Source organism: Chinchilla lanigera, unplaced genomic scaffold (assembly GCF_000276665.1).
Source record: "Chinchilla lanigera isolate Chin_1 unplaced genomic scaffold, ChiLan1.0 scaffold00051, whole genome shotgun sequence".
Classification (NCBI taxonomy): domain Eukaryota; kingdom Metazoa; phylum Chordata; class Mammalia; order Rodentia; family Chinchillidae; genus Chinchilla; species Chinchilla lanigera.
In genome coordinates, this window is record NW_004955452.1 from 11,777,608 (window position 1) to 11,794,830 (window position 17,223).

The 17,223-nt window shown below is 41.6% G+C and overlaps 1 protein-coding gene across 5 annotated transcripts in view; it reads right to left on the reverse strand.

Moving 5' to 3' along the window:
* Positions 1–17,223, reverse strand: part of Csmd2 (CUB and Sushi multiple domains 2) — a 579,269-nt gene that overhangs the window by 82,426 nt on the left and 479,620 nt on the right. For all 5 annotated transcript variants that reach the window (XM_013519720.1, XM_005395117.2, XM_013519719.1 and 2 more), the window contains 4 exons: positions 15,233–15,442; positions 6,114–6,302; positions 2,697–2,874; positions 1,309–1,454 (listed from right to left, as the gene is read on the reverse strand). In XM_013519720.1, the coding sequence (XP_013375174.1) occupies positions 1,309–1,454; positions 2,697–2,874; positions 6,114–6,302; positions 15,233–15,442 (723 nt within the window). The remainder of the gene's footprint in view (positions 1–1,308; positions 1,455–2,696; positions 2,875–6,113; positions 6,303–15,232; positions 15,443–17,223) is intronic.

Sequence of the window (17,223 nt, forward strand, 5' to 3'; positions counted from 1 at the left end):
ACTCAAGGGTTTTATAGGTAAATGGTCACAACTAGAGGCCATACTCATAAGTGAAATAAATCAGACCTGCATGTGCAGGCACCGCATTACCTCACTAGCGTAAAACCTGAAAGAGTTAATAAAACTTGGAGGTATGATAGACATAGTGAAATGAAAGGAAAATGTTCAAGGGTAAAGGGCAACTGGGATGTGGGAAAAGAGAAGGGAAAGAAGGAGAAATTTTGTGTGTATGTATATGCAGTATAGTTAACATAGTTGATCTACTCTCTTCTATTTCTTTGCTGAAAGAAACTATTAATGAGTCCTTGGCTGATCAATATTGCATGTCTCTATCTGTTTTCATGAGAAACCACTTTGAAGATATCAATATGTAATTCAAGAAGCACTGTTAATTTCCTACCACTTTGTTTGTAACTCTATTGTTTGTATTGTTCTTTTGCTATTTTGTAAAAGGTTGTCTGTCTGTTAATGTTTTCCTCCTTTTATTTTTTTTTTTTTAAATATAAGATAGGGGTAATAATATCTACCTTATATCTTGTGGAAGTTCTAGAGGCCACAAACTCCAAGTCCTTTATAGTACAGGAAAAGACATGGAAGTCTCAAGCAGGGAAGAGTCACACAAACTCACACACACCTGGCCCAACGTGAAACCAGGAATAAAAGCCAGTTTTCCTGACTTTCAGTTCAAATATGTGCAAGGCTCTGTAAATTGTAAACATGGAGATCATTCCACACAGGGCACAAGCCCCTAGAGAAATTCTGACTTTTCTAAGAGGTACCTGCTTAACATGCATCAGAAAATATCAAGCCTAATACTAACTTTGGACTCTTAGAAGGAATAGACAGCCATGAGTGTGAATCCACTCGATCTGTGCATGTGCATTCTCCCTGAAACTACTCTGCTTTCGCTTGTGCCCAGGAACACAGTACTCCTTGCAAAGCAAGTAGAGGCTTTGGATCCCTTTAGAGAGATCTGTCCTCTAGGAAGTGCTAAGTTACAAGGTGGGGAATAGGTAAATGGCCAAGTCAGCCTGTGAGTTGATGCATCTGACAAAACCTGGCCTCGGCACCCAGGATCATCCTGGGTGACAGTTCTTCTGTCCCTGCAGTGTTATAAGGAGGACCTGCACTGGGAGCTGGGAGCTCTCATGTAGGTTAGTCTATTCTCTTATCTTTGAGGACTCTGAGGCTCATCAAGGCTATCCCCTTACTCAAAGTCACACAACCAATGAAAGATGGAGCCAGGAGTCAAGTCCAGCCTTGACTCAGGAGCCTGCCCTTCCCACCAGGTCAAGCTGCCACACTGACCAGAGAAGGCGATGGCGAAGATCCCACCTGTGGCCGCGTCATGGTGGAACTTGAGCAGGACCTGGTTGGTTGAGCTGTGCACAGTTTTCTTAGCCAAGCTTCGGGTGAAGACTCCAAGTTGTGGAGCTGTCTGCTGTGGCCCATCCCTGCAGGTAGGAAAGAAGGTTCTAGCATGTCACCAGTCATCATGGCTGCATCTCCCCCTGATGCCATCAATGGCCATAAGGGAGACCTGGAGCAGGTAGCTGTGACTCCTCTTGCACCCCACACTTTTCCCCCAGTGCCCTGAGCAGCTCTCTTGGACCTCTTTCAGCTTCATCTTCCAGCAAGGACATTGGAATTGGTGAGGTTTATTCATACAAACTCCTCATTCACCTGTCTGCGGCATAATGTAGACACCATGGAGCAGGGATGCAGGTCTTGTCAGAGGTCCTTTAAATCTGAGGCAGCCTGAAGAAAGGCTGAGGAATTGGTGTAGGAATCTCCTGTGCTATCCATGCAGTCCCATTTCCTTATCCTCCAAGCAGAGGGACACACTCCTGTTGCCTTTCTAGGCACAGGATTTCTTCCCTGGAATCATAGCTAACCCCTCACATCTGTTCTTCGATATTCCTTATAAATTAGGTTGGAAATGAACCTAGGAAAGTCTGGTTACAGTTATACAACCCTGGGAATTTTGGAAAAGAATACCACTTTTCCCTGATAATTCTCAGACTGGTACTAACCTCCAAACAAAATTACTTTATATCTTTGTCAAAGATGGTAGTTTGGAAAAAAAAACCTGTCGAGGAAAGTGTACTTAATAACTAATAATTTGTATTATCATGTTAAAATCAACTCAAGTTATATTTTATATAGCTATATGACTCAGTGCTGAGCTGTCCAGTTCACATACCACTAGTCACATGTGGCTGTTTACATTTCAGTCCATCAAAATTAAGTAAAATGTGAAGCTCAGCTCCTCAGTCACTCTAGTCCCATCTGTGTGCTCAGTGGCATGTGTCTGGTGGCTACCATGTTCAACAGTATGGACAGAAGACATTTTCATCAGTGCAGAAAGTTCTGTTGGACAGCACTGGCTCAGCCTGGGATTACCGTAGGGACTTCACACAATTCCACCCCAAGCCTCTTCCATTAGTCATTAGTCTCCTTAGCTTATCTTGGGTACATGTAGAATGTTGGGTACATTAGTTCTGAAAATACTGAGGAAAACCTGTACATCCACACTCCTATCCACACAGCCACTGGCCCCAGGTGAGGAGCCCATAACCTCCCAGTCCTCACCCTTCAAAGAGTCATAATGGCTAAGTGGAGCTGAACCTTAACCCAGTGTAGAGCACCTTGAATGCTCCTTTGTAATTGCCTGTTGATGTGGCACCTGGCCCTACCAGACGGTGATGAAGTCTCCAGAGGGCTCTGTCTGCAGCAGGCTGAGGTTGAGGCGAACACCATGACCAATGGGCACGGTGATCAGCCATACACAGTCCTGGGAGCTGGAGTATGGACTGGGGTACCCAGGGGAGTACACGGTGCCATTGGAAGAGGTGATGTTCCCACCACAGGGGACTGTCAAGGAGGAAACAGATAAACAGATGAGAACTCAGATGAATCCTAACATACCCCAGGGCCCAGCATCCTGCCAAGGAAGTTAGTTGGGGTGAAGGAGAGGGGACTGGGCTGAGAATAGCTGTGCCTGGCTCCACCCACTAGACCAACACCTCACACCCTGTCTGGCTCTCCAGCATTACTACAGGTGCCTCTGTGGGCCTCTTTGGCCTCTTTGTCATAGAAAAGCCTTGCCAGGAAGGAAGGGCACACAGAAGCTACTCTCTTTCTTCCTAGGAAAGGGGAGAAGCAGATGTTAGAGTCAGAACTACAGTACTTTTGCTGGGAAGACCTGAGAGAGTATGAAAATTGTTTTCTTTCTTTAGTTTGTTCTTCGTAGAGTGGTGCTTTTGGTCTTGACTTAGAGTTGATGATTTCTGTGGTGAGTCGGGTTCAAATTCCAATTAAGTCAATTATTGACTAGATAATTTTGGACAAGTAGATTAGTCCCTTTTTGCTCCTATTCTTTATATGTAAAATGGGCCCAATAATATGCCCTCACAGGACTGCAGTGGCAGTTAGGTCTAATGATGCATGGAAAATGTTTGTCCCAGAGCAGGGGTTGTAGCTCAGTGGTAGAGCGCCTGCCTAGCATGTGGAAGGCTGCAATAAATAAATGTTTGGCTCAGTATCTTGCCTATAGAGGAGGCACACACTACATGATCCTCTCTCCTTACCTTCCTATCCCCAGAAGCTGCATCCAATTTTAGACTCACTCTGACCTAGGCTTTAGGCAGGGGACGAAGAGGTATGAAGCCTCCCTGGTACTCAGACTCAGTTAGCAGGGAAGAGAATGAACATAGATGCAGGGTAAAAAATGCTCCAAGTAAGCACCTGGATGGGGCAAATCAGAGAGGAAAAAGAATCCCAAGTGCCTCCAGGCAGAGGACAAGACTCCTGTGCACACAAATACATCCTGAAAGTGTGCACCAAAGCCCTAACCCCTCCAAATACAGAGAAAAGGCACTCGGTGCCAGGTGAGGTCTGGGAGACAGTGGGGAGCCGGACACTAAGGTTCTGTGTGCTGGGACACAGCCAAGAACATCCTGGAGTACAGGATGGGGTGAGTCATCATCGGGAATGCCAGGGCATCTTGGGGGAGCCCCATCTGAACCCATGAGAGCAGAGAAGGATTTCTGGTAGGATTTACACTTAGACTCAGGCCTGAGGCAGACTAGCGCTAAGTAGGTGAGATAGGAGAGAGGAATGTTACCCAAGGAAGAAACTATGTGTGCCAAGAACCAAGGAGAAGAAAACATGGCACAGTGGGAGCATAGAAAGCATTTCGCTTAGCTGGGGCACCCTATCTGTGGGAGGGGAGGACGTTGAGAAGCAAGCAGTGACCAGGCCGCACTACTGTAGGGGGCTGGAAGAAGAGGGTGTTGTGATGTCTTTGGAGAAGGGGAGGGTTAGGAATACACAATGGTCTCAAAGTCTCACTTCCTGTCTGGTGAAGAATGCAGTGAATGTTCAAGGTGGCTCGTTGGGGAGTGAGGTCAGACCAGTGAGAAGGTCCATCTTATTGGTGGCCTGGGTTAAGGTGGATGCTCTGCATACGAAGAGGTAGATGCATGTGAAACAGAACTAAGATGTAGAAATCAGAACTTGATGCATATGACAGAGAAGCAAAAGGGAGGGTAAGTATATTAAGAGCTGAGTAACCAGGGGCCGGTTATGTCTTTCACTAGATGGGGATTTCAGTTTGATAGTAGAAAAATGATAAATTCAATTTTGAACAAGTTAGGATTTAGATGCCTCTGATCGAGGTGAAGATATTCAGTAGGCAATTGGATATATAGATGTGGTTCTCAGTAAGGAGATAAAGGTTTCAGGTTAAGATGGCATTTAGAGATGTGGGGGTAGAAGAGAGAAAGAAAATAGTCTAGAACAGTGATGGGGAACATTTTAGAGATAACAAGCAGCCAGCCGCAGCACGTGTGCCATAGGTTCGCCACCACTGGTTTAGAAAAAAACTCCCAAAATAACACCATTTAAGGGGCAAAGAAGAGATGGCCATAGGAGCTGGTAGGAAGGTTTTGGAAAAGCAAGAGAATATGGTACTAAAGAGAACAAGGGAAACAGTGTCTCGGGAGGTAGAAAGCTTCTGGCTCAGAGAGTAAACTGAGAAAGAGCTCTTTTCTCTCTCCCATGACATCATAAGAAGATAGAGTAAGAAGGGAATCAAAGGAACAAAGTCCACAACACAGCTTATCACATAGCATATGGCCCTCTAGCAATTCCACAGTGATCAGTTATACACAGGATAGTTCTGAAAAACTCATGGGAGTTTAACAGCTTTAGAAATTATGGCTCATGTCCTAACTTCAGGACAGCTCAGTGCTGCAAACAAGGTTTCTTTCTCTCTGGAGAGCTAATACTGAGAGTTCAAGGTGTGAGCCACCTGTGGACTCCCCCAGATTTCAGGGAATGCCTCATTTCACTAAGGAAGAAACTGAAGCTCAGATAGGCAAGGAATGGAGCCTAGGCTGTGCGTGCCACAGCTAAGCACTTTCTCCTGGGTTACTGCCCCTACTTTCTGTTTCAAGATAAATTCCAGCTTCTCTTCTAGGAAAATGCTTGGCTGGCAGAGCAAAAGGGGAATAAAATGAAACAGCACTGTGCAGAAGGGGATAGAAGCAGCAAAACCTCTTAGTCATCTTCATGCTGGTTCTGATTTAAGACTAAGACCCTGGAAAGTGCCACTTTCAGTTCCCTGATATTATAAATCCAGCTCTCTTTAGATACATGTAGGAAGGAGAGAATAATGGGTAGAGGACAAGAAGGGAACAAGAGCGCTCTTAGAAAGAGGGCTCATTTTCTTTTCCCTTTGGAAAGATGCCATGATTAACTCTACCTTGTACCCCTTGGCACACCACTGGGTTCTGCATCTTTATGTGGCTTCCATCAGGCTAGCTCTTCCCAAGGATTTGGTCTGTCTTTCCCTTGGCGATGGCCAGGCCACATCACCATCAGATTCTCCCTAGTGCTGGCTCAGGGTTCTGTTACCTGGGGGACTCTTCCTGTCTAGGATGGGTGACACTGACATGAAAGGATGATGGACCAGGTTTCAACTGGACCTCCCAGTACCAGGGATCCCATGGAGGAGACAAGAATGTGGAATGTGGGGCTGCTCTGTCTTTGCAGTCTCTGATCCTTCCTACCATCCCAGGAAGGATCACCGGGACGATGGAGGGACATACCTTCACACCTGGGTAGGGGGTGGTCCCAGTTCCGGTTGGTGCCATGTTGACATGTAAGGACAGGGTGGCCAATCAGTTGATATCCTGGGAGGCACTCAAAGGTCACCGATTGTCCAACATTGTAGCCAGCTCCCCTCACAATGCCATTTGCAAAGGGTTCTGGGTCTGGACACTCTTGAAGTTCATAGGCTGGAAAAAGATTGGGAGAAAAGGTCACTTTATTTTCTCTGGGTATTTTCTTCTCAATTGGAATATACTGGTGAAGTGTCAGGACTTGGACTCAGCTAGACCTTTGTCACTCACTCGGTGTTGGCTTTGGGTAAGTTCTACAACTTCTCTATGCCTTCTATTTCTTATTTGTTAAATGTTTATCCTGAGGACTAAGTAGGCTGGCATATGTACAGCCCTTTGCACAGCACAGGCACATGCTTAGAGCTCAATCAGTGTTACTTATTATTAGTATTTCCATGGGAAAGGAGGCTCCAGGAAAACATTGCTGAGTTGACGTGCCATCAGTGCCTGCATTGGCCTGGGCACTTTCATGTTGCTTCTATCACTTAGGTGATCAAGATCACAAACTCAGGAAGCAGTGAGGTGAGGATTCAAGTAGGATTTCCTGGCTCTGAGAATTAGAATCTATGAGGGAGGAAGATATGTGGTAGGCATAAGCCAAATCTGTGGCAGGGACAAAAAGTTTCCAGAGAGACTATCTAGGCCCCGAGTGAATGTGTGACTGTTATACAAGCAAGTCCTTCCACAGACCAGGAAAGCTGCCCCTTGAGAATGTGTGGGCCTGACTCAGAAGAAGAAGTCTTCACGGGAATAGCTGAGGGATTTTCTGAGCACGGGCCACAGAGCAAAGCATTCAACTAATTGGGTCCACAGGACGAAGAACATTCTCTGTAGCCGTAATTGGGGCCATCCTACAAAGGAAATCAGAAATGGAAGGGATGGAATGTTCCCATAGGGGAAACTCTCCATGGCAGTGGCTGAAATCAGATAATGCCCCATGGAAGTGGATGCACTCATCACACATAATAACAATATAAACAGCGATAGCCTCAAAGCTGCTTCCTACACACCCACTCTGCAGTGGTGGCTGTGTCCTGTGTTTCCATTCAACACTGGAGAGGGACTTCTTAGTGGGAAGACCTGGGCAGGTTTCACTAGAAATCACTGAAGTAACTGGTGTGTTACAGAACTGGCAGCCACAGTCGGTGCGGGTGGCTACAGAGACAGGGCGCTGTCAGCAGAGGGGGTTGGGCCATCTGGCCGTTAGGTCTTAGAGGAGGAGGGAGCTTGTTGCCTAGTGAGGCCACTGAAAGCCTGAGTGGGAGCTATATGGGCCCCAAAACAGTGACACTTCTGAGGACAGTGGCCACGTGTTAGAAGCTTAAACAGCCTTAATGAGAGTGGCACAACTGTCAAGTTGAAAGGAATTTTTTTCAATAGGGGATACTATAGCAAGAATACCTGGATTCCTTTAATGCTAAGACTATTCTGAGAAGCTTCTAGAAGAACTTTCAGAGGGACAGGGTGGCTCAGAAGGCAGAACTAAAGTGTAGGAGTAGCATTGACCTTCCCAAAGTAGGACTTCTGAGGGAGAGGAGCTGGGTTATTTTCACTGGAGATGCTGCCCTGGAAACAGATGTGATTTCAAACAAGGCACCATCATTAAAACACTAATAGTAATGATACCTAACATTTGGGACAATTATATGTCTCAGTTGTTTTGCTAAGTTCTCTTTCTCTATAAACATGATCCTCTTGAGGAGTTTTAATGAAGTAAGTTAAGCTTGTCAGACAGGAAGGCCTTAGTAGAAGTAGCTTATGCCATTAACACAAATTTTACAGGAATGTTTTCCTGAGATAGAGAAAAGGAAGTCCCAACCCAGGAATTCTGAGCCATCCAATTAAGGAATTTTGAGGAAGAGGAATGATTTGGACTTCCAACGAGAGCAGAGGAACTACAGAAAGCTGGGCCTGCTCAACAGATATAGTCTCAATGGGAGCAAATGACTGCCCCATGGAGCTGGGTCTCCCCATAAAGGGAAAGCCTGGGGGAAGTTTGAGGAACCTTGATACTATTTTCCATAACTTATATTTCTACCAACAGTATGTAAGGTCTCCTTTTGTTCTGTGTCCTCATCAACACATAAGAGAAGGTTTTGAGTGTTATCACCACCAAGAAAAGATAAATATTTAAGGTGATAGATATGCTACATACCCAGATATGATCACATACAATGTATCAGAACATCACATTGTGCCCCATGAAAATATGCAATTATTATGTGTCAGTCAAAACTGTGGTGGGGTGAAGACAGACAAACACAGGGAGAACATCAGTGCCAGAAGCAGCACTGTCCAATGAGGTCCAGCTTCTCTGGAGGCCCTCATGGTGGTGACAAGCCCAGCTATGCTCTAGGAAGTTCCCCCACACAGACACGACCATTCCAAGAAGGAATCTCCTGTATAATGGGCCCAACTGTGGCCACCTCATGGGACAACCTGTAAGGCTTTCCCTGAATGAGAAACTCAGTCCTCACACAATGTTCCTTTCTTACAAGGGATGAGATCCAAGCCATACTTATAAAAATGATGCATGGTACTTTTTTTGCAGAAAACTTTGTGAAACATTACATATTCTTCCCAGGTACATATAACATATGTACATTGAGGCAGAAAAAATCTGGAAAGATCCCATCAAAGCAATAGTGGCTGCTTCTGGGGAATAATCCTGAGTTTGGAAGGCAGAGTCAAGAACAGCTTTGGCTTGCCCTATAATGTCATGTCATGTCACATTATGTCTTTTCTTTTCTTTCCTTATTCTCTTCTTAAATTTTTTTATATTTTAAAGAGAATAAAAAATAAAAAAAATTAGAAACAATGCACAATTTCACTAAACAAGATGATAGAAATTCTACAATGGTTATTGTATTGCATATTGTTGTCTTCAAATTAGTTGTTCAGATTACCAGATATAAGCATGCAAAACTGGTCAAAAAATTAGAAAGAAGAAAAAAATTGAAGCATTAACTGTTCCTTTCAATAGACCAGTAGAAATCAGCAGTACAATTGTCCCAGATATCCTGTGTATATACATATGTATATATTTTTGATTCCTTCTTTGTTTTCTTCTTTCCCTCATCCCAGTTGTTCTTTCTCTTTGAGCAGTTTCCTTCCCTTTCACAGTATCTATTGTACCTTTCAGATTTTATTTATTCTTTCAGGTTCTTATGCTAGGGACACAATAAGATGTGGTCTGATTTATTTCACCTATGAGTATGGTCTCTACTTGTATCCATTTACCTATAAAAGCCTCGTTTATCTTTTTATATAGCTGAGAAATACTCAACTGTATAAAAAATACCACATCTTTTTTATCCATTCCTCAGTTGATGGGCATTTGGGTTGTTTCCAACATTTCACTATGACAAATTGTGCTACTATAAACATGGGTGCACATATATCACGGTGGTATGATGTTTTTAATTCTTCTGGAAAAATACCCAGAAGGGAAATAGCTGGGACCTCTAATCCTAGTTTTTTTGACGAATCTCCACACTGATTTCCATAGTGGTTGTACCAGTCTACATTCTCACCAACAGTAGAGAAGAGTTCTTTTTCCCCACAGCTCCTCCAGCATTTGATATTGGCTGACTTCTTGATGACAGCCATTCTTTCTAGGATAAGATGGAATCTCAGTGTTGTTTTAATTTGCATTTCTTGAATGACCAATGATGTTGAACATTTGTTCATATATTTATCATTTGCATTTGTTCATCTGAGAAGTGTGTATTCATCTCAAATGACTATTTTTTTTTTTTTGGTTTTTCTCCGGTACCGGGAACCGAACTCACGACCTTGCGCTTGCCAGGCAGGCGCTTTGCCGCTGAGCTAAATCCCCAGCCCCTCAAATGACTATTTTTTGATTGAGTCTTTGAATTTTAGGGGCCTGATTTTTAAAAAATTCTTTATATGTTCTAGATATAAGTTCTTTGTCTGAGGGACAGTCAACTAAAATTTTTTTCCTAGTTCATGGGTTTTCTTCTTACTCTGTGGTGATTTCTTTTGATGTAAAAAAACTTTTCAAGAAGATGTGATCCCAGTTGTTGATTCTTTGAAGTATTTCCCATGCAGTTTGGTTTTTGTTCATGAACTTTCTGCCTACCCCTACGTCTTCAAGATTTTCACCTACTTTCTCTTCCAATACATTTAGTGTTTCTGTTTTAATATTTAGATCTTTGATCCATTTTGACTTTAGTTTAGTGCATGGTGATAGTCTTCAGCATGTGGAAAGCCAGTTTTCTCAGCACCATTTATTAAAGAGTCTGTCTTTCTTCCAGTGAACATGTTCGGTTCCTTCATCAAACATAAAGTGGTTGAGTGTGTTTCTAGCTGTGTCTGCATCTTTTAATTTGTTCCATTGATTTTCACATCTGTTATTTTGCCAGTACCATGCTGATTTTATCAAGTAGCTTTGTAGTATAATTTCAAGTCAGGGATTGCGATATCTCCTGCCCTTCCTTTGTTTCCCAGGATTGCTTTTGCTATTCTAGATCTCTTCTGGTTCCAGATGAATTTTAGGAATGTTTCTATAGATCTGTGAGGTATATGAATGGTATTTTAATTGGGATTGCACTGAATCTGTATAACAATTTTGGGAGTATGGACATTTTCACAGTGTTGGTTTTTCCTATCCACACGCAAGGAATTTTTTTTCCATTTTCTGAAATCTTCTTTGATCTCTTTTGTCAGAGTACTATAGTTTTCACTTAGATCTTTTACTTCCTTTGTTAGATTGATTCCTAAGTATTTCATTTTTTTGTGTGCTATTGTGAAAGGTGTGGTTTCCCTAATTTCTCTCTCAGGGTGTTTGTTGTTTGTGTACAGGAATGCTATTGATTTTTGAGTGTTGATTTTGTATCCAGTTATGCTGCTGAATTTGGTTATTACATCTACAAGTCTTTTGGTGGAGTTTTTGGGGTGTTCTATGTAGAATATCATGTCATCTGTGAATAATGACAATTTCGCTTCTTCCTTTCCAATCCTTATTCCTTTTATTCCTTTCTCTTGTCTAGTTGGGCTGGATAATGTTTCCAGGGCTATACTGAATAGGAGTGGTGACAGTGGCATCCTTCTCTCGTTTCTGATATTAAAGGGAAAGATTTCAGTTTTTGTCCATTTAGTGTGATGTTGGCTGTTGGTTTGTCATAGATGGCTTTGATCAGACTGAGGTAAAAACCATCTATTCCTATTTTCTGTAAGATTTTTTTTTATCATGAATGAGTGTTGGACTTTGTCAAAGGCCTTTCTTGCACTATTTAGATGATCATGTGGTTTTTGTCTTTGGCTCTGTTAATATGGTGTATTCCATTTATTAGTTTGCATATATTGAACCATGCCTGCATTCCAAGGATGAATCCCACTTGGTCATGGTGTATAATTTTCTTGATGATTTGCTGCATTCTGTTTGCTAGTATTTTATTGAGGCTTTTTGCATCTATGTTCGTTAAGGAGATTGGCCTATAGTTCTCTTTTTTGATTGGGACTTTCTCTGGTTTTGGTATCAGGGTAATACTTGCCTCCAGGAATGAGTTAGGGAGAATTGGTTCCCTTTCAATTTCATTAATTAGTTTGAGAATTGGCATTAAATCTTCTCCAAATTTCTTGTAGAATTTAGCTGTGAATCCATCAGGACCTGGGTTTTTCTTTGTTGGTAAGTTTTTAATTACATTTTCAATTTCAATGATTGATATTGGGTTATTCAGAATTTTTATATCATCTTGACTCAGCTTTGTTAATTCATATTAATCTATCAATTTCTTCTGTGTTTTCCATCCTATAAGAGTAAAGATTTTCCAAGTCAGTATTGATCTGAATTTCTATGGGGTCTGTAGTGTTTTCACTCTTTTCATTCCTTATTGCATGTATTTGAGTTTTTCCTTTCCTTTTTTGATAAGGTTAGCTAGAGGTTTATTAATTTTATTTATTCTTTCAAAGAACCAACTCTTTGATTCATTAATTCTTGGTATTGTTTTATTAGTCTTGCATTGTTTTATTATTTGTTTTTCATGTCTGTTAAAATTTGCCTTACATAGTTGGGTGCTCCTACATTTGGTGGATATGTATTTATGATTGTTATCTCTTCATCTTGCAGTCTTCCCCTAACAAGTATGCAGTGACCTTCTTTATTTCTTTTCATCATTCTTGCTTTGAAGTTCACATTGTCTGCAAGCAGAATAGGTACCCTTGCTTTTTTCTGGGTTCCTGTCACATGAGTATTGCTTTCCATTTTCTGACTTTCAGTCTATGAATTTCCTTTTGAGTTAAATGTGTTTCTTGTATACAGTATACTGTTGGCTTTTGTTTCTTGATCCACTCTGCTAGTTTGCTTCTTTTGATTGCTGAATTGAGGCCATTTACATTGACGGTTATAACTGATATATATTGGCTTATCTTTGTCATGTTATTTTCCTGCTGTTGATTCCCTACTTTCCTCCTCTGTTTAACTGCTTGCTCTGCTTGGTGGTTCCCTTGTATTGTTGTTCTTGAAGTTGTGGTCATTTGTATCTCTTTCTAGACTATCTTTCAGTACACTTTGTAAAGTTGGTTGGTGGTCATGAATTTATTCAGTCATTCTTTGTCATGAAAGTATCTTATTTCTTCATTAATTTTGAAAGATACTTTTGCAGGATACATCAGTCTGGGTTGGAAGTTGTTTTCTTTCCAGACCTGAAATACTTCACTCTAAGCTCTTCTTGACTTGATAGCTTGTATTGAGACATCTACTGTGATTCTAACTGGCTTTCTTTTATAGGTGATCTTTTTCTTTTCTCTACCAATTTTTAATCTGTTATTTTGCTGAATTTCTGGAATCTTGATTATTATGTGTCTGGGTGTAGATTTATTTTGGTTATGGCTAATTGGAGTTCTATATGCCTCACTGCTCGGTATGTCAGATTCTTTCCCCATACTTGGGAAATGTTCTGCTACTACATCTGCAAATAGTCTTTTTTATGTCATTCGTATTGACTCCTGTTTTTTTGACACATACTAGTCTTACATTGTTTTTCTTTGCATCACATTGCAGCTGTTGAATTCTTATTTCCTGGTTTCTTGTTATTTTTAAGAGATCTTCCCTTTTGTGATAACTAGCTGCAATGCTGTTTTCAAGGTCTGAAAGTCTATCTTCCATTTTGTTCAAATGGTTTTGCCAGCTTTCAATAGAATTTTTAATTTCCTGGCTATCTGTTTGAATCTGTTTTGTACATTTTAATTCTTTTCTATATTGTTTATTCAATGTTTCCATTATTTTTCTATGTTCCTCTATTTTTTAATCTATGTCTTCTTCGATGTACTAAGCAATTGTTTCCTTATGGTTGTCATTTCTTTTTATACCTGAGAGATTATTTCTGATCTGATTTCTTCTCTAGCCTAATGGCACTGTTTCTTTGCTTCAGTTGCTATCATTTCAGAAATTTGAGGTGTGTGACTTCCAAGTTTTTCTTTGTGAATGTCTCCTGGACTTGTTCTGGATAGGCTGGGGGTCTGAGATTACATTTTGCTCCTTCATTTTGACATTTTCAAAGCTCTCGAATTTCACCAGGGTTCAGCATTGCTTCCATGATGGTAGGGGTGGGTAAGCTAGGGCATGGTTCATGGAGTTTCTCAAAGCTATGTGGGGCTCAGCATCACTCCTGTAACCTGTTTCCTTATTCTTTTAACAAGGTGATTGCATTAGTGAATTGTTTGCATAATTAAAAATTAACTTTGAAGAAGAAAATTGCAAAAAAAGAGTATAGTATGATATAGTTTTGCTAAAAATATAATAGCTACAATAATATATGTATATATAGAAAAATGGGGAACTATATATTGAATTGTTAAAAGTTGATACCTATTCCTAGGCTAGTGATGGGTGAGATTATAAAAAATATTCGTGCTGCTCCCAAATTTAAGCTCTGAAACCTAATCCCCAATGTGAGAGTGCTTAGAAGTGGGGCCTTTGGAGGTCTTCTATCAGGAATGGCATTACTGTCCTTATATATATAAAAAAAGGCTTCATAAAGCACCTTTGCCCCCTCCACCAAATGAAGACACAGTGAAAAAGTGCTATCCCTGAAGCAGGAGGCAGGCCCTCACCAGACATGGGTTTTGCCAGAACCTGGTCTTAGACTTCTACCCTCCAGAACTACAAGAAGCAGATTTTGCTGTTTATAAGCCACCTGGTTTATGAAATTTCCTTAGAGCATCCCAAACTGACTAATACAAAATGTGTTCACAAGAAGATCTATAATATTTTATAGATCTAATTTTTTATAACTATGTACTAATATTGGAAACTATCTGAAATATGGGAGAAAGTCAGAGGAAGAATTTGGGAAAGGGTTTAGAATAAATGGTTTAGTCAGTTACACTTAGGTAGGTGTCCAAGGGAGAGACTAGGCTTACACAGGGCTATTGTAGTGTACAGCTGCACAAGTTGGGCACAATCTTCACAGCTGTAGAGGAGGAGTCCAAGTCAGAGTGGCAGAGTGGATGGGGCCTTTCCAGGGAAAGTGCACCAGGTGTGTGAATTTGTCAAAAGGTTTCAACTCAGGAAGTGCATCTTCTATGAGCTTGGTTGGGCCTCATACAGGAAAATCCAGTGTACTGTGCAAGGCTTGTGGGGCACTCAGGACTGTTGCCTGAGTCCTCCAATCTGTGCTAGGTGGAGTGGTGATGAGTCATTGGGTCTGACCACAGTGGCAATTCAGCATCACAGGCCTGAGGGTGAGTGGCTGGCTGGCTGGCCCAGGTGCCCTGAGTAGGAGCTGATGGGTTGCTTGTCCAGGGAAAGCTGCTGGCTGTCAGGTCTGGACATTTGTGGGGCCTCAGAAGCTGTGGTAGGGAAGTCTTCAGAAGTACTGAAGCTGTCATACTGGGTTAGGTTTAACAGTTTCAGGGCCAGATGACAACTGAGGGCCAGAGAGATGTCACCCACAGGAAGCCTTCCCCAGTAGCCTGTCCCTTGCCCCTTGCTCCTTTGCTGACCCCATCTCCATGGAAAACTAGGAAGATGGATAGTTGTGGGTAAGAAATGGGGGTGGATAGAATGGTGCTCTTGCCCTTACCCTGATACTCCAGCTTGAATCCTGGCCGGTTCTGGGAGTGGTCACTGTGGAAATACACAGTGGTCTCATGGGATGTGGAGAGTAGGGAGCTTGGCAACTCACTTCCGCTGAATCTGCCCATCATGCGGCTGGTCTCGTAGGGGCCATTCCGAATTTCTATGAAGTCATGATTGGGCTCGGTGGAGAAGTTCAGGAACTGGATGTGAGCTCCTGCAAACAAGATAGAGGCAGACAGTGCCCAAAGCCACACAGTCCTGCTGCAAGTGTATTGCTCCATGAGAGCAGCTCCTGCCAGAGTCCGGTGTTCACTTCCTGCCCACCCTACCAGGGCTCCTAAGTCACACCGTGAAGGTTGCCAGATCAGCCCCTCTGCCTTCCAGCAGGGCCAAAGTCTATGATTCACTCAAAAGTAAAGGCATCAATCATCTCAAGCTCCGTCTTGAGCTTATTTTATTTGATTGAAAGCAAAATTCAGAGTTAACACTTGGTTTAATTTGAATTATGTGTCTACAATATTAACATAAGAATAATTTCACTAAAACAAACTTTTTTCTTAAAAATAACAAAGCCCACACTTTTTCAAAAGACCTGGCCTTTAACATTGATACTTTCTAGAACCCCAATATGATTCAGAAACGCAGGCTTAGAGGTATACATTATCCATCTGTTCCACGAAGAAGCAAAACAAAAGTTACACTTTGGGATTTTAGTGGGTTAATCAAGATCTCCTAGCAATATGACAGGTTAAATGGATCTAACTAAGCTCTTAATGTACATATTTATACACATTACAATGGTTCCTCTGTTCATGAACTTGATTCTTTCCATGATTCCGGTCACAAAACAAACCAGATGAGAAATGAATCTAATTCAATGGTTAGGTTCAATTTTGGCCTGATGGGTAAATCTGATATAGTTCTGGACCTGCAGCAGTTTGGTTTGTGACTGGAATTGCAGAGAAAATTGCATTTGTGAACAGAGGTACCACTGTATATATGGAGGCAGGAACATTAATATTTGTTTACTGATAAGATTTTGCAAACTAGAATTATGATGAAAAGTGCTACAGAAGAAATCTATTTAGTGAGTGTAGGACAATTCCCAAAATATATTGTTGATTGAGAGAATCAGATTGCAAAGTTGCATGTAGAATACAATTCTAACAGTTCAATTGAAAAACTTGGAAGAATATTCATTCAGCACTCATATTAACTGAGCTTTGCCATACATTAGCACCATGCTAGGCATCACACAGGATGAGTAAGATCAGAAAGTCTTTGTCTTCATGAGTGTCACAGTCTAAGGGTGGTGGACTAAGCCATTACTGATTATTTCTGTATCATGGGATTACAGATGGAGTTTGATTTTTAAAAATATGCTCATCTGAGCTTTCTAATTTGCTTAAATATGTACCTTTGTGTAATTGTCTTTGGATCTGTACACCTGGACTACATAGCAAATAAAGACCTGGATACAATGTTGAAGACCTTTCATCTCCTGCCTCTCCTCTCCCCTCCTTCCCACCACAGAAGCAGTCACTATCATGAATTTAGAAGATACCCTTCCAGTTTGACTTTAGATTTTTAAATGTATGTCTGGGTTTACGTACTTTAAATATTCACATAAATGATATTATGTCTTATTTATCATTAAACTTTTTACTCAATATTGTGTTTCTCAAGGTCAGTCCCTGTTAATGCACACAAACAGAATTCTTTCACTTTACATATGAAGGAATTCAATCTTGTGAGTTCCTCAACCACACAATTCACTCCCTTCCGAAGGGACATTTAGATTGTTTCCAAGTCACCTGTGGATGGTGCTTTCCTTTCTGTAATCCATGCACCCTCCCCCACTGGAGAGGGCATTGGCCTGCGTGCCCAGGATCCTGTGGAAAGAACTGGCCTGTGCTCGCCATCTGGTGGCAGCAGAGCATAGACGCAGAGGCTCTTTGCTGAAACCCAGTTCTGGGATCAGACAAGGTTCTGGAA